At 47.9% G+C, this 19,633-nt stretch overlaps 1 protein-coding gene across 1 annotated transcript in view; it reads right to left on the reverse strand.

Moving 5' to 3' along the window:
- ADAMTS16 (ADAM metallopeptidase with thrombospondin type 1 motif 16) overlaps window positions 1-19,633 on the reverse strand; it is a 183,035-nt gene that overhangs the window by 106,378 nt on the left and 57,024 nt on the right. Inside the window, exons 5-9 of the mRNA XM_018065480.1 lie at window positions 16,495-16,694; window positions 14,491-14,574; window positions 11,887-12,046; window positions 10,118-10,223; window positions 547-684 (exon numbers count right to left, since the gene is read on the reverse strand). Coding sequence (XP_017920969.1) covers window positions 547-684; window positions 10,118-10,223; window positions 11,887-12,046; window positions 14,491-14,574; window positions 16,495-16,694 — 688 coding nt within the window. The remainder of the gene's footprint in view (window positions 1-546; window positions 685-10,117; window positions 10,224-11,886; window positions 12,047-14,490; window positions 14,575-16,494; window positions 16,695-19,633) is intronic.

Here is a 19,633-nt window from a genome sequence, read left to right on the forward strand (position 1 = left end):
TGCATCACTGATGTCCCCTCCACTGGTGGGCAGGTTCTTCACCACTGGTGCCACGTGGGAAGCCCCAGGATCTATATATTTGTATGTTTCCCCTGGTCCTCCTTCATTTCTTTTCTCTCTCTGACTTCCAAGTCTACTAATTTTTTTCTTGTGATAATCTGCTACAAATTCTTAAGGTAAGGTGGTTTCATGTATTAAGTTTTTTCCCCAAGAACATATAATTGAAACAAGAGCGATGATTCTCACGCTCTCCTTGACGAAGCTCAGACATGTGAGTGTGTTTAAAGAGACCTAAGTAGCCACTTCCCTCCCGTTTCCAGCCAGCATGCAAGTATTTTGAAAATAAGGAAGCATGATCTTTGCATCTCCTTTACAATGGGGGACCCCAACCCCCGGGCCACAGATGGCTCGTGTGCCAAGGCCCCTTAGGAACCTGGCTACACAGTAAGGAGGGGAGTGGCCGGTACCCCTGAGTCTGGGGACTGCTCCGACGGGACTCGGCGGACCCAGCCGTGAGTGTCCAAGGCACCGGGAGCTGGCTCGTACCTTAAAAACCTGTGCAGGTACTGGCGGCTGCAGGGGGACCAGTAGAAGACCCCGTTGCGCCCTGCCAACGTGGGGGACATTATGTGGCCTTCCGACTTCTTGCACACGTTCCCCTCTCCGTCATGGACCATGCCAAAGCTGCGGGAGAGAGACAGGTCTGTCAGAGCCAAGAACAAGGTCAGCGGTCACACGCGCCCAAACCAACGCAGGTCAGCCCTGCCAAGACCCCTCCTCCTGTGTGCCAGGCAGGCCGGCAAGGGGAAACCAAACCGGGGAAAATATCCACGTGGTCATGGACCCTTCCGGGAGAAACTACCATTTGTGCAGCTATTGAAAGTGCCCGCCATCAAAACAGAGCCCACGGCCAGGTATCTGGGAAGGGCAGACATTTCAGTTATAAAAAAGCATTTCCAGTGCGGGGTGTGGGCGTGCGTGCTCGCTCACTCAGTCATGTCTGACTCTTCAGACTCCATGGATGGTGATCCGCCAGGCTCCTCTGTCCATGGGATTTCCCAGGCAAGAGTACTGGAGTGGGATCCCCTTCTCTGGGGATCTCTCCAACCCAGGGATTGAACCCAGGTCCCTTGCATTGCAGGCAGGTGTTTTGCAGATGGTCAAAACCCAAAATGCCAACAGTGCATCCTTACTGTCACTTGAGAAAGCTGCAGCCTTGAGCTTATAAGAATCCCACTGACAGCTGCTGCCTATGCCCATTAAATCAGCTGCTGCTTCTTAACTTCCTGAAGCTAGTCCGGTAGCATTGCCTCAGGTTGCCATCTTCATCCACCTCAAAAGAGCACAACTTGCTGCATTAGGAAGGAAGCTTGGGGACTTGGGAGCTCCATGACCTTGAAGACGTCCCATCAGGGCGGATACACTCTTGGAGAGTCAAGCCATTTTTGGCCTTTAGTGTCTGGTACCCACTCGCTCAGGCTTCCCTGGCAGCGCAGCTGGTAAGGAATCTGCCTGCAGTAAGGAGACCCCAGTTTGATTCCTGGGTTGGGAAGATGCCCTGGAGGAGAGCATGGCAACCCATTCCAGTATTCTTGCCTGGAGAATCCCCGCGGACAGAGGAGTGTGGTGGGCTACAGTCCATGGCGTCACAGAGTTGGACGCAACTGAGCGACTTAGCACAGAGCCCACCCAGTCACTGCATGGAGTCCCAGAGAGCAGTTCTGAATGAGCGGGATACAGAAATAGGGGAAGGGAAGAGAGGGAGGACGCAAAGAGGGATGCATGGTTCCTGGATCCATGTGGGCTTTCCTCTGCCGAGAACCCCATGATGAATGGAGGGAGGGGCACAGGGCTGGGAGACAGTGACACATGGGAGGTGGGCTCCCAGGGGGCCGGGGAATCTGCACTTGTGGCAGAGGCTGGAGACTCAGCTGTTTTCCTTAGAGCTGTTTAACAATATCAGGAAGAAGAACAACTCCCATTTGTACACAATTTTTCGGTAGGATATTAAGCGCATTAAGTACTATTTTCTCACTACAGGTCTACGAGGTAGACATTATATTTGCAATGACAGTGAGATGGGAGGCTGGAGACAGGCTAGTCCAGGGCCTCAGAGCTGGGCCTGGAACCCAGTACTCTTGATGTCAGAGCTTGGGCAGGACCCATGCAATAGTGTAACCTGAGCGTGGTTGAAGGGTGGGTCCAAGGAAGCCTGCTGCACAAACACCGCCCAACTTCTGCACCATCCCCGCTCATCACCCAGGGGGATGCATATGCGGTTATTTTTGCGGCCTCCACCTGAAATTCCCTTAAAGCACTCAGTCAAGGGCGAAGGTGACCGCACGGCAGAGGGGATGTGCCTGAGAAATGGAGGATTCAGGCGTCATCCACGTGGAGGCTGCCTCGGGGAGAAAGTGATGAAGGCGAAATAGCAAGGTACCTCCCCCTGGATGGCCCTTGACTCGAAGATGAATAAGACACATCAGGGTCCAGCAAGTGCCCTAGATGAATCTGCTACCAATTCTGCCTTCATTTCTAAGGAATTCAAAGCCACAGTATCCCATGTCTGGGGATTAAACATCTTCATCAAAGGCATTTTCAATGATTCTCAGACTTGTCTGAGCATCAGAATATCTGAGAAATGTACCATACACTGGCTCCCCAAAGCCCACCTGGTAGAGTTTTGATGTAGTAATGTTGGGGGTTGTTGTTGAGTCTCTCAGTCCTGTCTGACTCTCTGTGACCCCATGGACTGCAGTTAGCCGGGCTTCCCTGTCCATCACTATCTCCTGGAGTTTGCTCAAACTCTTGTGCATTGAGTTGACAATGCCATCCAACCATCTCATCCTCTGTTGCCCTCTTTTCCTCCTGCCCTCAATCTTTCCCAGCATCAGGGTCTTTTCCAATGAGTTGCCTCTTTGCATCAGGTGGCCAAAGTATTGGAACTTCAGCTTCAGCATCAGTCCTTCCAATGAATATTCAGGGTTGACTTCCTTGAGGATTGACTGGTTTGATCTCTTTGCAGTCTAAGGGACTCTCAAGAGTCTTCTCTTGAGAGTATCAGTTCTTCAGCGCTCAGCCTTCTTTATGGTCCAGCCCTCAATATCCATCCATAACTACTGGAAAAACCATAGCTTTGATATATGGACCATTGTCAGCAAAGTGATGTCTCTGCTTTTTTAATATGCTGTCTAGGTTTGTCATAGGTTTATTCTTTACCATCTGAGCCTTCAGGGAAGCCCAAGTTGGGGGTTAGGTTCTGGTGTTTGGGTGAATCCTAACAAAATGATTCTGATAACCACCCAAACTTTAGCACTACTATGTTTCAAGTTGTTCTTCGAAGTAATACAAGCCCAAAACTGCACTGAGGGAGTGTGGGGGATCAGCCTAGTGCATGAAAGTGGCACTCAAGAATCACGGTTGATATTAACATTAATACCGTCATGGAAGAATGAATAGGGCACATTCTGGAGATAAGGTTGGTATTTGGCAGCTAAGAAATAAAATTACTATTCAAGTTGTACATGCCAGACTTTTTTTTTTTTTTAGCTTCCATGACTCACAGTACTTTATTCCAAGTGGTTACTATTCTATATTTTAAAACAATACATATTCCCTCTTTCTTGTGTACTAGCTTTTAAGTTTCTAGAGAACAGAAGGTCTTCTTAACTGTGCTCAGAGACCCAGCACCAGTGGACTTTCTAGCTCGTAACAGGTGCTCCAATGATGTTTGTTGAATGAATAAGAAAAACCCTTCCAGCTATAACACCAACTCAAATACCCAAATGTAGACATCATTTCAGATCAAACTGGACTTGAGAATTATATTCAGTGTCACATGCTTTTAATGTCTTTTACAGAATTTTCTTTTTTTTTTATGACTATACTCAGGTACTAAGATTATTCTTTTTTATTAATGCATAATTATGAGTTATTCAACTACATCAGCCAGGATGTCCTTACTATTAAGGATATTCCCAGGCCTCTCAGGTGGTGCTAGTGGTAAAGAGCCTGCCAATGCAGACTTCAGAGACATGGGTTTGATTCCTGGGTCAGGAAGATCCTCTGGAGGAGGGTGTGGTGACTCACTCCAGTATTCTGGAGCCTGGTGCGCTACGGTCCATTGGGTTGCAGAGTCGGACATGACTGATGACTTTGGCACACATGCACGCAATGATATACCCAGGATGAACAAGCATGTTTAGAGGTTGCATCACTATTTCAGGCTGATCAGACAGCAGTGGTTAAGACAAAGGGAAGACCCTCCGGAAGTAACGCTGGGTCAGAGTCATCTGGAAGGTAGACCACACGCTGGCTGTGATGATGGCGTCACAGGCAGGACCTGTCCAGACTCCGGTGCAGGCTTTTCCAGAAGCAAACCCATCCTCCCTGACAGACAGGAAGCCGACCCGGGGACAGCAGCCAGGCGGGACTCTTGAAGCCAGGGCAGCTCAGATAACCTGGGAGAACATGAGTTGCGGCAGTGGGGGAACCTCCAGCCACGGTCTTGGCCCTGTCATTCACAAGTGGTTTGATGTGGAGCAAATTTTTCAAGTTCCTGAGTCTCAGTTTTCTCGCCTATAAAATGGGATAATAAAACTCTCCTCAAACTGTTCAGCATATCTGGCACCATGCATGTCAAAAAAAGGAAAATTCAAAATATCTCTTTCCCTGATTCACATGTGGTCTTGACCAAATCTCAAGACACCCAGATGCCAGCTATCACTTGCAGACATAACTTTGGTGTATGTGTGTGTGTGTGTGTACGGGTGGTAATGAGGAGGCAGTTCAGCTGAAGATCAATGGGTTTCAGATACTTTTGGTCACACAAACAAAAATCTTAAGAGGAATGACAATAAACAAAATTGGTAAGAAATGATGCCCCAACCTGCTGGGGCTCCTGGGGGACAGTCTGACAATCACCACATCAGATGATCTTTAAGCAACTATTGCTTTGATATTCTTTAAACCCTTAAAATCACCCATGTGCCTACCTGGTCCAGCTAGGGGCTCAGGCTGATGGCAGAGAACAGCCACAAATCAGTGAGGTGCACACATCACCATCCAGCGCTTGGAAGGGCATCTAATAGCACCAGCTAAGGATGGCTAAACAGAATGGTATCCGCACACCAATTCTGTTTCTTTCCAAAAGCCTTCCCTGATCTTCCTTGCACATCTTGCCAAGCTTGCAGCCCTCACTGCTTGACCTCTCGCATGCCATGTCTATCTCACCTTGCTTTAGGCTTTTGGAGGGCATGGATCACTAGTCGGTTTGTACAATCCTGCACAATGGTCTGCTGGCAGAAGGCAAATTGTGCCTGGTGAACGGATCAGTGCGTGCATGTGTGTGTGCACTCATGTCTGCCTCTCTGTGGCCCCATGGACTGTAGCCCACCAGGCTTCTCTGTCTGTGGGATTCTCCAGGCAAGAATACTGGAGTGGGTTGCCATGCCCTCCTCCCAGGGATCTTCCCAACCAAGGATCGAACCTACATGTCCTGTGTTGGCAGGTGAGTTCTTTACCAACCAGGAAGCCCCCAGATGAATTGGTAAATAGTAGAAAAAAGAGGGGGGGGGCAGGATGATGGCTCATGCATACTCTTGAGCGCAGTATGTTTAATATCTTCTTGATGGTCTGTGATGACCATGAAAATTATGTATTTAAGCCAACTTCATATACAAGCAATGCTCAGCTCAAGTAACAGAACTCAAATTGCACCTGCTTTAGGCAGAGTACATCATGAGAAACGCTGGACTGGAAGAAACACAAGCTGGAATTAAGATTGCTGGGAGAAATATCAATAACCTCAGATATGCAGATGATACCACCCTTATGGCAGAAAGTGAAGAGGAACTAAAAAACCTCTTGATGAAAGTGAAAGAGGAGAGTGAAAAAGTTGGCTTACAGCTCAACATTCAGAAAACGAAGATCATGGCATCCAGTCCCATCACTTCATGGGAAATAGATGGGGAATAAGCGGAAAGAGTGTCAGACTTTATTCTTTGGGCTCCAAAATCACAGCAAATGGTGACTGCAGCCATGAAATTAAAAGACGCTTACTCCTTGGAAGAAAAGTTATGACCAACCTAGATAGTATATTCAAAAGCAGAGAAATTACTTTGCTGACTAAGGTCCGTCTAGTCTAGGCTATGGTTTTTCCTGTGGTCATGTATGGACGTGAGAGTTGGACTGTGAAGAAGGCTGAGCACCGAAGAATTGATGCTTTTGAACTGTGGTGTTGGAGAAGACTCTTGAGCGTCCCTTGGACTGCATGGAGATCCAACCAGTCCATTCTGAAGGAGATCAGCCCTGGGATTTCTTTGGAAGGAATGATGCTAAAGCTGAAACTCCAGTACTTTGGCCACCTCATGCAAAGAGTTGACTCATTGGAAAAGACTCTGATGCTGGGAGGGATTGGGGGCAGGAGGAGAAGGGGATGACAGAGGATGAGATGGCTGGATAGCATCACTGACTCGATGGACGTGAGTCTGAGTGAACTCTGGGAGTTGGTGATGGACAGGGAGGCCTGGCGTGCTGCGATTCATGGAGTTGCAAAGAGTCGGACACGACTGAGCGACTGAACTGAACTGAGCTGAACTGAGGTCTCAGAGACTCTGGGGGTTTTATGTACAGAAACCCACTGACGAGGAGACCAGGCTATGCACCCTGGCATGGTCAGGCTGCCAGAGAACCACAGGGTATCTGGGATCTGAGTTCCAGGGCGCTGCCTGCCGAATGGCATGACTTCCTTTGGCAAATGAGAATTTTTCAAATGGATTCATGCCCAGATGACACATTCTCCAAAATGTGTAGTTGAGCCCTCGTGCCTCTGCACCAATTCTTCAACACCTCCATCGAGCAAACCACACACGCTGTGTGTGACAGGTGACTCAGTACAACCAGGAAGCCCACCCTGCACCAGACCTGGCTCAACTGCACACTCGAAAGGAGCAGACACGTGCTCATTTGGCAATTCCTGTTTCTAGGTCAGATTCCCCAGTAGAAACCACAAGATGCCTTGAGATTAATAAAGAACTGAACTTGGCAGAAGAAACGGGGTGGACATGAACTGAATCTTTTTTGAGCTGAAGGTTAAGAGTCTATGGCTGAAAGGCTCTGTGCTTTACATATCTATTGCTGTACATAATATAAATGCATTACAATTACATTATCCACTGTAATGATAAACCTGAATGACCAAGTCCTCTGAAGATAAACCAAACATCACCTGTGAAACAGGATGCTTTATAACTTAATCAATGTAATCACTTCTCCACTGATCTCCAGTGGTGCCTAATATGTTACTGGAGATCAGTGGAGAAGTGATTGCATTGATTAAGTTATAAAACATCCTGTTTCACAGGTGAAGTTTGGCATAACTGACTCAATGGACATGAGTTTGGGTAAACTCCGGGAGTTGGTGATGGACAGGGAGGCCTGGCGTGCTGCGGTCCATAAGATGGCAAAGAGTTGGACACGACTGGGTGACTGAACTGAACTGAAATATAATTACTGCACAAATGTAATAGCCACAGTGAATGATGTGTTAGTAATATGCCCCCTTACATATGGACAGTGAGTGGGAAAGAGAGGTGGGGTGAACTGGGAAATTGGGATCGACACATGTACACTATTGATCATTGCTGTTGTTCGGTCTCTAAGTTGTGTCTGAATCTTTGTGACCCCATGGACTGTGGTCCATCAGGCTCCTCTGTCCATGGGATTCTCCAGGCAAGAATCCTGGAGTGGGTTGCCATTTCCTATTCCAGGGGATCATCCCAACCCAGAGATTAAACCCAGGTCTCCTTCATTGCAGGCAGATTCTTTACCATTTGAGCCATCAGGTTGCTGACACAGATGCAAATTTCCGTTCATGACATGCACGACCCTATTCAGAATAACCACACAGGGCTACCGTTCCAGGCTGTTTGCTACGGCAGCTGGCACATGCCTTTTCTGGGCACACCCCGCACTGTACTTCCTATTTCCTTAAAACGGTCAGAAGCCATTTCACTGGTGACATGAAACACTCAGGGCTCCCAGCCTCTCTGACTCTTGCACAGTGGTCTCAACGAGCAGGTGCTGGAGAAGGAGCTGCTCATTTCCTGGGGTCAGTTCTGTTCGGAGTGGGGCTTCCCTGCACCCACACCCCTAGAGTCCCTTTCCTTCCTCCCATCTATATCCTCACTTGCAAACAAAAACACTTTGCTCTTATTTGGAAGGAATTCTTTTTCCACCTACACTGAGCCCAGTGACAAAAGGAATAATAGCTGGCTTCTAAGAAAAAGGGGCTTCCCAGGCGGCACTCGTGGTAAAGAACCTGCCTACCAATGCAGGGGACCCAGGTTCGATCCCTGGGTCAGAAAGATCCCCTGGAGAAGGAAATGGCAACCCACTCCTGTACTCTTGCCTGGAGAATCCCATGGACAGAGGAGCCTAGTGGGTTACAGCTCATGGGATCACAGAGAGTTGGACACGACTGAAGCGACTTAGCACAGATGCATCCACTCTAGGAAAAAGATAAAAGCAAACGCTGATGCTTGTTGACACGGAAGATGGGGAGTCTTGACTTGGATGCACAGAGTTGAATTGAGTTAAATTCACCAGCTGTGGCTGCCAGGACTGCCAGGGCCCAGAGCACAACTGCTTGTCTAATGCTGGTTTGTTCAGCCCTTGATGACTTAAATATTTCTTACCTTGATTGTTTAATTAAATTCTGGTATGGTTCAGAGGACAGCAAGAGCCCCATGTCATAAAAATAATGGGAGTTTTTGAAGTTTTAACTCCAGCAGCCCATGTACAATTACGATTTAATTGAAAGCTTTGCAAAGTGTAGGTGCAATTTTCTAGGCACTGAAAAAGTCAATCATTACATGTAATGATGAAGGGATCAGTAATAAGATATGAAGCTTCACTTTCAGGGCATTAGTTCACACAGAGCCTAAGTCTGCATGGCCTCTGTGAGATCCTATTAAAGGCAGGCACACGTGTGTCCACACACACACACACTCATTCACACACACACACAGATGCTTTGAACAGGTCAGGATGATACAAGTGGCCTCAGTCCAATTTCTGACCGGATGGAGAAGTCAGCTTTGCAAAAACCAAATGACGAACAAAGCCTTTTGCAAATTTTGTGATTAGCAAAATCACGAGGATGAAAGTAAAATTAGAAAAAAACCGTAACTCCTGCTTGTGCGCTTTCTAGAAGCTTCAAGTGCAATTTCAATCCAGAAGAAAAACATTTGTGTTATTACTGCTGATGCTCATATAAACAAGGCAATTGCAGAAAGTCAGCAAGTGAGCCCCACTGAGTTAAAAAAAAAATAACTTTTTAAGTAGATGGTGCCTCAAAGTGAGACTAAGAAAGCTTGTTTAAGAATAACAGCTGCTAGAAATAATTGACAAAAGTGTTTCATTTTTACAGGAATAAAGGTAAGCTTCTCACTTTAAAAGATATTGCTAATGACAAGCCACCCATCGCTGAGAATTGCTTGGTCCTGCACTGGTCCATCCATCCGCCAAGGCCCCAGGCTCCCCATTCGCCCTGTTGCTGCTTCAATTCACAACTGACAACAGTGGGCACGTGGGGATGTGGGAAGCCAACCAGCTCCTACCAGACTGCATCTCTTGGCTTGTCTGTGTTCCCCATACCCTGCACACCAACCACAACCCACCTCCGCAAATGATCAGAGTGACATCAGAACGCAAACTTTCGAACAGTAAGTTACCGACGTTTACCATCCTCAGTTACGTGGAGTCCTGCAGGAGCTAACCAGGGAATGCAGTCAGCCCACAGGACCAAGCTCAAGACACAGGACAGAGGAGCAGGGACAGATAGACGAGTCTGCCATGTGTGGTTGTTTGCACGTGTGTGAGCAGGAACAGATGAAGAGAGGGAGCAACGAGCAAACGTGTGGGTCACCACCGCTTGAGACCGTGGACAGAGAGGCATTCAAACGAAACAGATGCACCTACGTGAGCATCTCCTACGGTCCATGGCATTCCTGCTGGAATGTCCCCTTACAGACGTCACCTACCCATCACTGTCTCAAGACAAACATCCAGTCCAGAGAGGACGCCAGCCTCCACCCTGCCAGGGAGATGCACTCACTTGTGTCCAGACTCGTGGGCAATGGTGAAGGCCAGTCCGAGACCTGTGTCCTCGTTGATCGTGCAGCTGCGGTATTTACTGCACATGCCGCTGATGGGTGCGAATCCTACGAGACAAACGGATGAGAAGAACATACAGGCCCAGCACTGGAGGGAAACAGAGACGGGGGCACGGCACACGTGTGTGTTCCCCTCCGTCCTTCAGAGACGCCTGGTCCTCGTCTTTGTCAGGTGAAACGTGAAACAGGAAACCCCCGTAAAGGGCCCTAAATAACGTGGGAGGGGGCCTTTGTTCTCTCTTCATGGAAACAGTCCACAGTTCTATGTCATGTTCAAGTTACAGCTTACAAGGGGGGCAACATCCAAGAGGGGGTTCCGTGCTGAAGGAGGAGAATTTCAGCTTTTTTCCTACAAACGTCTGTGTCCTCAGAGGCCCGACACAAAGTGCTGTAGAGAGTGGGTGTCGGTGGCCCTCACGGCCACTCCAGGGTGGATGACCTGCTGGGGGGGGGGGGAGTCAGCATCTGTCCTGCTCATGGGTATAATTTAAGGTGGATAAAATGATACAGTGTAGAATCAGCAGAGGGAGCAAGCACGTGGGGACATGCCCGGGGAAAACCAGGCCATAAGATCTGGGGCCCTCTCCGCACTCTCCTTGCACAAAAGGACTTAATTCCCCTCACAGGAGGAATAATGCCAACCAGGAGTTCTCAGCAGAGACTCAGGTCCAGGCGTTGGCTGGGGGCTGGCCACAGGGCATCTCTGCCTGGTGTGGGCCCCGGTTCCAGGCCCCAGAAGGAGAGCAGGCGTTCCCGGTCAGCCTCACTGCCTGCACGGTGTAGGCCCAGTGGGTCAGGCTCACCAGCTGGGGGCCGGGAACCCTGCTGGATCCCACGGCGACGCAGGTAGCTGAGGGCCCACTTTGTATGCAGGCTTTTCTGGGAACAAGGAGTCAGGACTGACCTCTATCAAACCCAGCCTTGTTTGAATGTTTGTGTAATAAAGAAGTCTCTTTGGAAAGAAATGGAGAAATAGATAAAAGAGAAAAGTCCAGGAGCACCCCTGCCCATAGCTGGCTGTTTACACTGTTTCACACCGTTCGCACAAAAACCGCCTCATGGGCGTTGCCCGCATCGTAACCTGTAACTTGAACATCGCACAGAACCGTGGACTGTTTTTCCACAAAGAGAGAACAGACGCCCTTCTCCCACATTAGTCAGGGCCCTTTGTGTGATTGTCCAAGGGTTTCCTGTTTCACATTTCACTGTTTACACTGTTTGGAAAAGTATAAAAAAGTTTTGCATCATAAAGTACCACTAAGATACAGTCGGCCCTTTAAACATGCTAAAGGTGGCTAAGATTGAGATATTTATAGAGAAACAGAAAGATGAGGAGCACAGTATTACTGCAGTATCTCTATAAATATTCATAAACATATTTCTTTCCTATCATGAGAGACCCACTTGGACCTCTTGATCCCACTCTCACAATTAGAGGAAGAAATGAAAGAAATTATTTCTTAAATTGGAAGAGACAGGAGTTCTTGAATCGGTGAGAACTTTCCGTGGGAAAGAAGTGATTTTGGTGACGACAAGCACACTTTTATGTTTGGCCAACGTTTATGCAGGGAGGGCGTCTGTTTCTTACAAAGGCACTCGGCAGCAGCTGCCGCTTACGGATCCGGGAGGGAGGTGAGAACCCTCCGTATCCCGGGCTGCTGACGGCGCCCGGCACACCCGAGTCTGTCCCAGCCCCAGCGGAGGCTCTTACCCAGGGTGTCACAGGGCTCGTTCTTCCAGGAGCATATGTCCAGGCCGGTGAGTAAGATGGCGTGGTCATGGCGAGCGCCATCTCTCCCCGTCAGTCCGGACTGCCACTGGCAGAAGCTGCTCAAGCTGTGGTCCGCGTGGTGGCTTATCACCAGCCCTGGCTGCGTGGGGGGGGCGCCCGAGAGCCCGAGATAACAGGAAGAAAGCGTGTCAAGCAACTGCACCCGCACTGTCATCACCGCAACTAGCACTGACTTGGGTTTCAGTGACGTGCGTGGATCTGAATGGCAGACGGACTAATTTACCCCCTCATGTATTAAAAGCCAAAGGAGGGTGTTGTATCTAAAACTTGTAGGTTCAGTGTAGGCGCTCATGTCCCTTCCTCTCATTCTGTACAAAAACAGCGGGGATGCATTCGATCGCTGATCACATTCCGATGACCCAGGAAACATTACTTCTGTGTCTGTAACTCTTCTAAGAGTTATTATTACAGTGTTAAATTAGGTCAGTTTTCCACAGAGACCCCATGTTGTAAGAAGGGGCTGCTCAACTGACAAAGCTTTATTGCTTTATGTCTAGAAAGAAGTTTCTTTATTTCTAGGAAACAGGCTGGACCTAGAAGGCTAGTTCCAGATGACGTTCAGCCTCCTCCATGTATTGCTATTGTTCAGTAGCTAAATCATGTTTCACTCTTTTGTGACCTCAAGGACTATAGCCCGCCAGGCCCCTCTGTCCATGGGAATTCCCAGGCAAGAATACTGGAGTGGGTTGCCATTTCCTCCTCCAGGGCATCTTCCCAACCCAGGGATCGAACCCGCGTCTCCTGCATTGGCAGGCAGATTCTTTCCCACTGAGCCACCAGGGTATATACTCTAAGTTCTAATAGGTCAGCAATGAAAGATCAGAATGAAGGTCACCTGAACTCTTGGCAAAAGAAGAATTGGGCAGGGGGGCTGGTAAGAATAGCTCTCAAAGCTGGCAGATGAGTTATTTAAACCTTATCTAAAGGTTTGATATATTTTCCTATGGATGGTCACAGAAAACCAGCTTAAGCATCTCCATTTCAGGAGAACAGCTTGTTTAAAGCTTTTCTGACCAGAGTGCTGGGCTGGAACTGTGTCTCTCAGTCACTAACACGTTTTCTCCTTCAGTGTTTATCGTCTCTTTCCAGAGAGCCAAATGCACCCAACCTTAATGCTGTACATCAACCATGGGACATGCCTTACATTCTTCAGCTGGTGATTTCCAGGAAAACTGCATTAATTAAAGTTAACACAGGTGTATGATCAAACGATAACCTTGCTTATTCTTTGCCGCTTGGATGAATTCCAAGGTGAAACGTTTTAATGCAGAGAATAATTAACCTGTCACCTGGGAATCCCTGCTTGTTCAGCAGCCCCCTCTGCAGACACAGACGAGAGGCAACGGAGTTGTACCTAGCTGATTATTCAGTCCAGAAACACTCCTGCCCCTGCACACCCCGCCTGCGTGGCAAGAGGGCTGCAGCCCAGAACCTGCAAATCTGAAGGCATCTGAGAGCTTATCAAGGATCTCAGAGTTCATCTAAAAATTATTTGTTTCATAAACAAGACAGCTATGGCTAACAGCAGACTCTGCCAAAACACCAGCAAGGGTGGAACTGGAGGCTGGGTGCCTGACTAGGACCCAGCTTCACTCCCTGACGTCCAGTCAATGACCAGCTCAGGGCAAAATAGAACTGAGAGCCCTTTATGGCTAAGATACTCCCCCTTAGTTCTGCCACAAGATGCCCACCCGAGTCCTTACTGTGTCCTATAGCACCTCTGGGTGTCCACACAGGGATTCTGGAATGAAGGCACCAGACAATCTTTTCCCCACTGCTCCCAAGACCCAGCATAATTTGGAGGTTTGCATGCAATGAGAGAAATGTGCCTGATATTCTAGGCTCTAAGAATAAAATGCTGAGACTGAAGGTGGTGAAGGCGAGTGTCAGCGGTTGGGAGGTAAGAGTCAGGTATGCAGAGCCGCACAGTACGGCGCAACCTCTGGGCTATGGGGCGCGATTAAACGCCTTCTAACAGAAGACCCCACCTCCATCCTCAGGGCTCACAGTGGAACACGCTTCGTATTCCTAGTGTATTTCCCACCCAGGTGTTTACAGTAGTTCTTTCTGGGACTTCCACAGTGGTCCAGTGGCTAAAACTTCACGCTCTCAATGCAAGGGACCTACGTTCAATCTCTGGTCAGGGATCTAAATCCCACAGGCCCCAACTAAAGAGCCCTGCACGCTGCAATGAAAATCGGAGATCCTGAGCGTCTCAACTAAGACAGTGCAGCCAAATAAATAAATATATTTTAAAGTTACTTTTCCTTTCCATTTTCTTATTAGCCAAGCAAATGAGTATGTCTTACTTCTCTACACAAAAATCACAAACAAAAGTCACATAAGCATTATGGGAACTGACAAGAAACTGACCGTATTAGACCCATAATATCAGAACGTTTCTGTCCCCAAGGGAAAGAGAAGGAAAGAAGCCACAGAAAAATTTCATTTAGGAAAATGAATAGTTATTTTGCACTTATTCTTCTGAGTGGGGGGAAGCTGCTTGTATCAAAGACAGGATACCTGTTCCTCTTCCAGAAGAATCAGGGCGACAATGGCAATGTTGATGTTCCCTCCTATTGTTCCGTCTTTGAATAAAGCAGACACCTGGGAAAGATAGGTAATTCACGTCAGTCCCTACACATGACACCCTGTCCCCCAGCCCTTAGCCTGCAGTTCACAGCTGAAGGCCAGTTCCGTGGTCTCCACTGACAGAGCAATGTTCGGTTTCTTACACTGCTAGACACACAGGGATGTGACGTGAAAGTGTGAAAGTGAAAGTGTTAGTTGCTCAGTCCTGTCTGGCTCTTTGAGACCCCATGGACTGTAGCCTGCCAGGCTCCTCTGTCCATGGGATTCTCCAGGCAAGAACACTAGCATGGGTAGTCTTCCCCTTCTCCAGGGAATCTTCCCAACCCAGGGATGGAACCCAGGTCTCCTGCATGGCAGGCAGGTTCTTTATCATCTGAGCCACCAGGAAAGGCCAAGACACGCAGGTATGGGAACATCTAATCACACCAACTATTGGGTCCTTATGGTTGGTGCCTGGAAATAAAACAATGGAGTCTGGGGAGGCAGGTCCCACGTGTTATCAAACACCAGTGAAGGGCTCACAAGGCCCCTTAGTTGGTAAGTGTCCTCATTAGACAACGAGGAAGTTTCTTTTTTAACTGACAGTGGTGATCCACAGGTGAACACTCCCCAAGCTGTCCTAGTGAAAGATTCCAGAAGCATAAGAGAACTTCTTGGGAAAAGATCAAGAGAATACAAGAAAGAGAAGGAAATCAGTGTAGAAAGACGGTGATCAAGGGGAGACACAGACATTAGAGGTGAAGATCACAGGAGTAGAAACGAGTGATCAGAGCGATCAAGCATTTGATAAAGGCATCACCGCAGGCATTTGAGGTGCTGAGTGAGGATGAGTCAACGGTCACGGGAAGCCCCAGGGAACTGATCTGGCACCAAGATGTGGGAATGCGGGAAAAGCTCAACGGAACAGAGGCAATGTTTGCAAATGGCAGAGACCTGCAGTGGCGGGTGCCTCTGGTGCCCACCTCTCTCAGTCCCCTGGGAGACTGGAAACCACGAGGGTCTGGCCGAAAAATCGAGGACAGGGAGAGCAGCCATCCCGAATCACGGCAAACTGAATCACATTTAGGGGCACTCTGTTTATCGGGAAGTGAAACGTATGTTTCAAATACAACTATTTTAAAAATGCACGTCGATGGCCCCAAATCTTGTCTTCCGTTATGCAGATTCCACTTAGGTGGAATGGGGCTTAGACACCTCTCGCCACACTTTAGTAAAGACTAGAGCTGCCAAGCAAGACACGAAGCCAGACACATTTTTATCTGCAGTGACATTAAAAAAAAATACTGCTTCTTGTTCTGATAGATAAAATAATGCATCTTTTATATTCATATTCCTAAAAAGATGAGCATTTCTATGTGCTGTGATTTAAGTCGCTTCAGTCACGTCCAACCCTTTGTGACCCCATGGACTGTAGCTTGCCGGGCTCCTCTCTCCATAGAATTCTCCAGGCAAGAATACTGGAGTGGGTTGCCATTCCCTTCTCCAAGGGATCTTCCCAACTCAGGGATCAAACCCAGGTCTCCCTCATTGCAGGCGGATTCTTTACCACATGAACCACCAGGGGAGATGGGCATTTCTATAGGGCCATCGAAAATCACACATATATAATGCCAATGGGCAGACTTCCTGCACTCAAATGCCTCAGCATCCTCTTGGAGATGTCTCATAAATGGTGACATTGTAAACCTGAAATATGGTATCGGCTTACAGAGAGGACCAAACTATTCACCCTCTAGATTTTATTCTCTGAAGGAGTGAAAATGGCTCTTCTGACTGGAGCATAGTAAACGTGAAGGTGCTGTCATGGATAAAATATTTCTTGAGTACATGAATCCACAAGCAAAAGTAGGAGGCAAACACACACGCTCACACACATGCTCACACACACCGGGAGGCGGAATCACACGCATGACTCAGAGAGGAGGGCGTGCCCACCATGTTGAGGACTGTCAGCACGTAGGTGGTGATGTTCTCGTGGCCATGGTTTTGCATCATCTTTTTGTCAACCACAACCAGCGTCTCCACATTCAGCTCCTCATTCCTATGGGACTTCAGAAGGGACCGCTTCTGCCTTACACATGATTTATACTCATCCGGCAAGATGAAAAGGTCTTCTTCGGGAGGCTTGGGCATGTCTACAGGGGGTGTTTGGAGAGGAAATAAAAGCAAAGTCATCACACAAAACCAGCGGTAGAGCTCGCGCTAAAGAAAATGGATTTTAAAAATGAATGTTCATGAAACGAACCATAAAACCCTTAAAACTATGATGTGAAACTTGTGTTAAGGTGGGACAGTACATTTAAATAAAGTTTGCGTAGCCTAGATGTCATAGAATTCATCATTATATTGACTTTTGTATAAACTTCTCCTGATTTAAAAAATTGGTCTGTATAGTCAAAGCTGTACTTTTTCCAGTAGTCATGTACGGATGTGAGAGTTGGACCATAAAGAAGGCTAAGCGCCGAAGAATTGATGCTTTCAAACTGTGGTGTTGGAGAAGACTCTAGAGAGTCCCTCGGACAACAAGGAGATCAAACCAGTCAATCCTAAAGGAAATCAACCCTGAATATTCATTGGAAGGACCGATACTGAAGCTGAAGCTCCAATCCTTTGGCCACCTGGTGTGAAGAGCTGACTCGCTGGAAAAAAAATCTGATGCTGGGAAAGACTGGCAGCAGGAGGAGAAGGGGCCGGCAGAGGATGGGATGGCTGGATGGCATCACCGACTCTGTGGACATGAGTTTGAGTGAGCTTTGGGAGTTGGTGATGGACAGGGAGGCCTGGCGTGCTGCAGTCCATGGGGTCACAAAGAGGAGAACACGACTGAGCGACTCAACAACAAAAACAAAAAGATCACTTTGGCTCTGAAGTGCTGGTGTCTAAAAGCAAGATGTTCCAAGATTGCCAACACGAGGATATGAGCAACAGGGCTCCGAAAAGGAGTCACTGACAGAGCAATAAAACGAATAATTACTCAAAGAAGCGCTGTCTCACGCGGTGTTCTCATTTGAAGACCTTTAATGACCTAAGAGGTTTTAAAGTTGATTCCCGGGTCTGGACACACAGCTGGATAGTCTGTAGTATTTCCAGTGGGTTATAAACGCTCCAGACAGATCCACTGTAGAGCTGAATTTCCTCGAAAGTATTATAAATATTTACCTAGTTTAACTGGAAGACAAAATAGACTTGGTCCTCTTAGAGCAAGCTGTTTCAAAATAGTTTTGGCTTTGATAATCAGGAAGTTGACACTGTGCTAAAAATGGTCAGGTTTGATGGGTGCCTCAGAAAATGTGGTTAGAATTGCTCCGTGTGAAAGTATGCACGTATTAGCTGGCAATACTTTACTGAATTAGCTGAGTTACTGAATTCAGTCAGTCAGTTCAGTTCAGTCGTGTCTGACTCTTTGCAACCCCATGAATTGCAATATGCCAGGCCTCCCTGTCCATCACCAACTCCCAGAGTTCACTCAAACTCATGTCCATCGAGTCGGTGATGCCATCCAGCCATCTCATCCTCTGTTGTCCCCTTCTCCTCCTGCCCCCAATCCCTCCCAGCATCAGAGTCTTTTCCAATGAGTCAACTCTTCCCATGAGGTGGCCAAAGTATTGGAGTTTCAGCCTCAGCATCAGTCCTTCCAAAGAACACCCAGAACTGGTCTCCTTTAGGATGGACTGGTTGGATTTCCTTGCAGTCCAAGGGACTCGCAAGAGTCTTCTCCAACACCACAGTTCAAAAGCATCAATTCTTTGGCACTCAGCTTTCTTCAAAGTCCAACTCTCACATCCATACGTGACCGCTGGAAAAACTATAGCCTTGACTAGACGGACCTTTGTTGGCAAAGTAATATTCCTGCTTTTTAATATGCCATCTAGGTTGGTCATAACTTCCCTTCCAAGGAGTAAGCATCTTTTAATTTCATGGCTGCAGTCACCATCTGCAGTGATTTTGGAGCCAAAAAAATTGAAGGTGGCACTAATTCAAAAGGTGTGCCAGCTCTGCTCATGGAATACTCAGCTAGAAGACACTGTTTTGATTGACTGATACTCACATCCACTGCATTTTATCTCTCTTTGCTAAAATACTTGCAAACTTAAAAGAACTCTTGGGAGGATAACAGTTACACTGGCTACAGTTTGATAAGCACTCATCACATGCCATTTGCATCGATGCAGTTTATACTGATGTGGTCTCCCCCGTAAGAGATGTCTATGTATAACCCACTCACTCTCTACACCAGCCTTGGGTGGGAGTGAGGCCACCGAGACACGGGAGATGAACATCACTTTCTCAAAATCCCTCCCTAGAAGACATTGGGGATGGATTTCAGATCTGGCAGTGTGGTCCCAGGGCCCTGAGTCTTAATTTCTGTAAGTCCAGGGTACAAGCGGAGATGGGAGCACAGCAGCTCCCCAGGCCCTCAGTACTGGAAAGGGGCAGGAGCACGGAGGTGGTGCTCTCACTGGCCTGGGGTCTGAAAAGCCCCTCAAAACAAGTCACCTGCTCAATACGGTCCCACAGTGTCTCCCGCCACACGTGAATCCCAGCTCAAAACCCACCCATGATGCCTCAGCTAGAAGCAGCGAGCTACTATTTGAGCCTGAGGTTCAGAGTCACAATTGATTTTAAGCAAACCGGCCTGCTTTTCTCTGCCATTTTCAACAGAGAGAGATGCCTAAACCCACAGGAAAGTGAAAGGGTTAGCTGCTCAGTCATGTCCAACTCTTTGTGACCCCATGGTCTGCCCATGGAATTCTCTAGGCAAGAATCCTGGAGTGGGTTGCCATTTCCTTCTCCAGGGATCTTCTCCACCTAGGGATGGAACCTGGGTCTCCTGCGTGGCAGGCAGATTCTTTACTGTCTGAGCCACTGCTGCTGCTGCTGCTGCTAAGTCGCTTCAGTCGTGTCTGACTCTGTGCGACCCCATAGACAGCAGCCCACTAGGGAAGCCTTAAACACACAGGAAAACCCCTCATCTCCTGAACAGAGACTCTAGGGAAGAATCTTTGTAGGTGTAAACCCCGCTGAGACAGATGGAGATTCTTCCAGGGAAGCCCAAAGCCTCATGGACGGTGTG

The sequence above is a fragment of the Capra hircus genome, chromosome 20 (genome assembly GCF_001704415.2).
Source record: "Capra hircus breed San Clemente chromosome 20, ASM170441v1, whole genome shotgun sequence".
Classification (NCBI taxonomy): Eukaryota; Metazoa; Chordata; class Mammalia; order Artiodactyla; family Bovidae; genus Capra; species Capra hircus.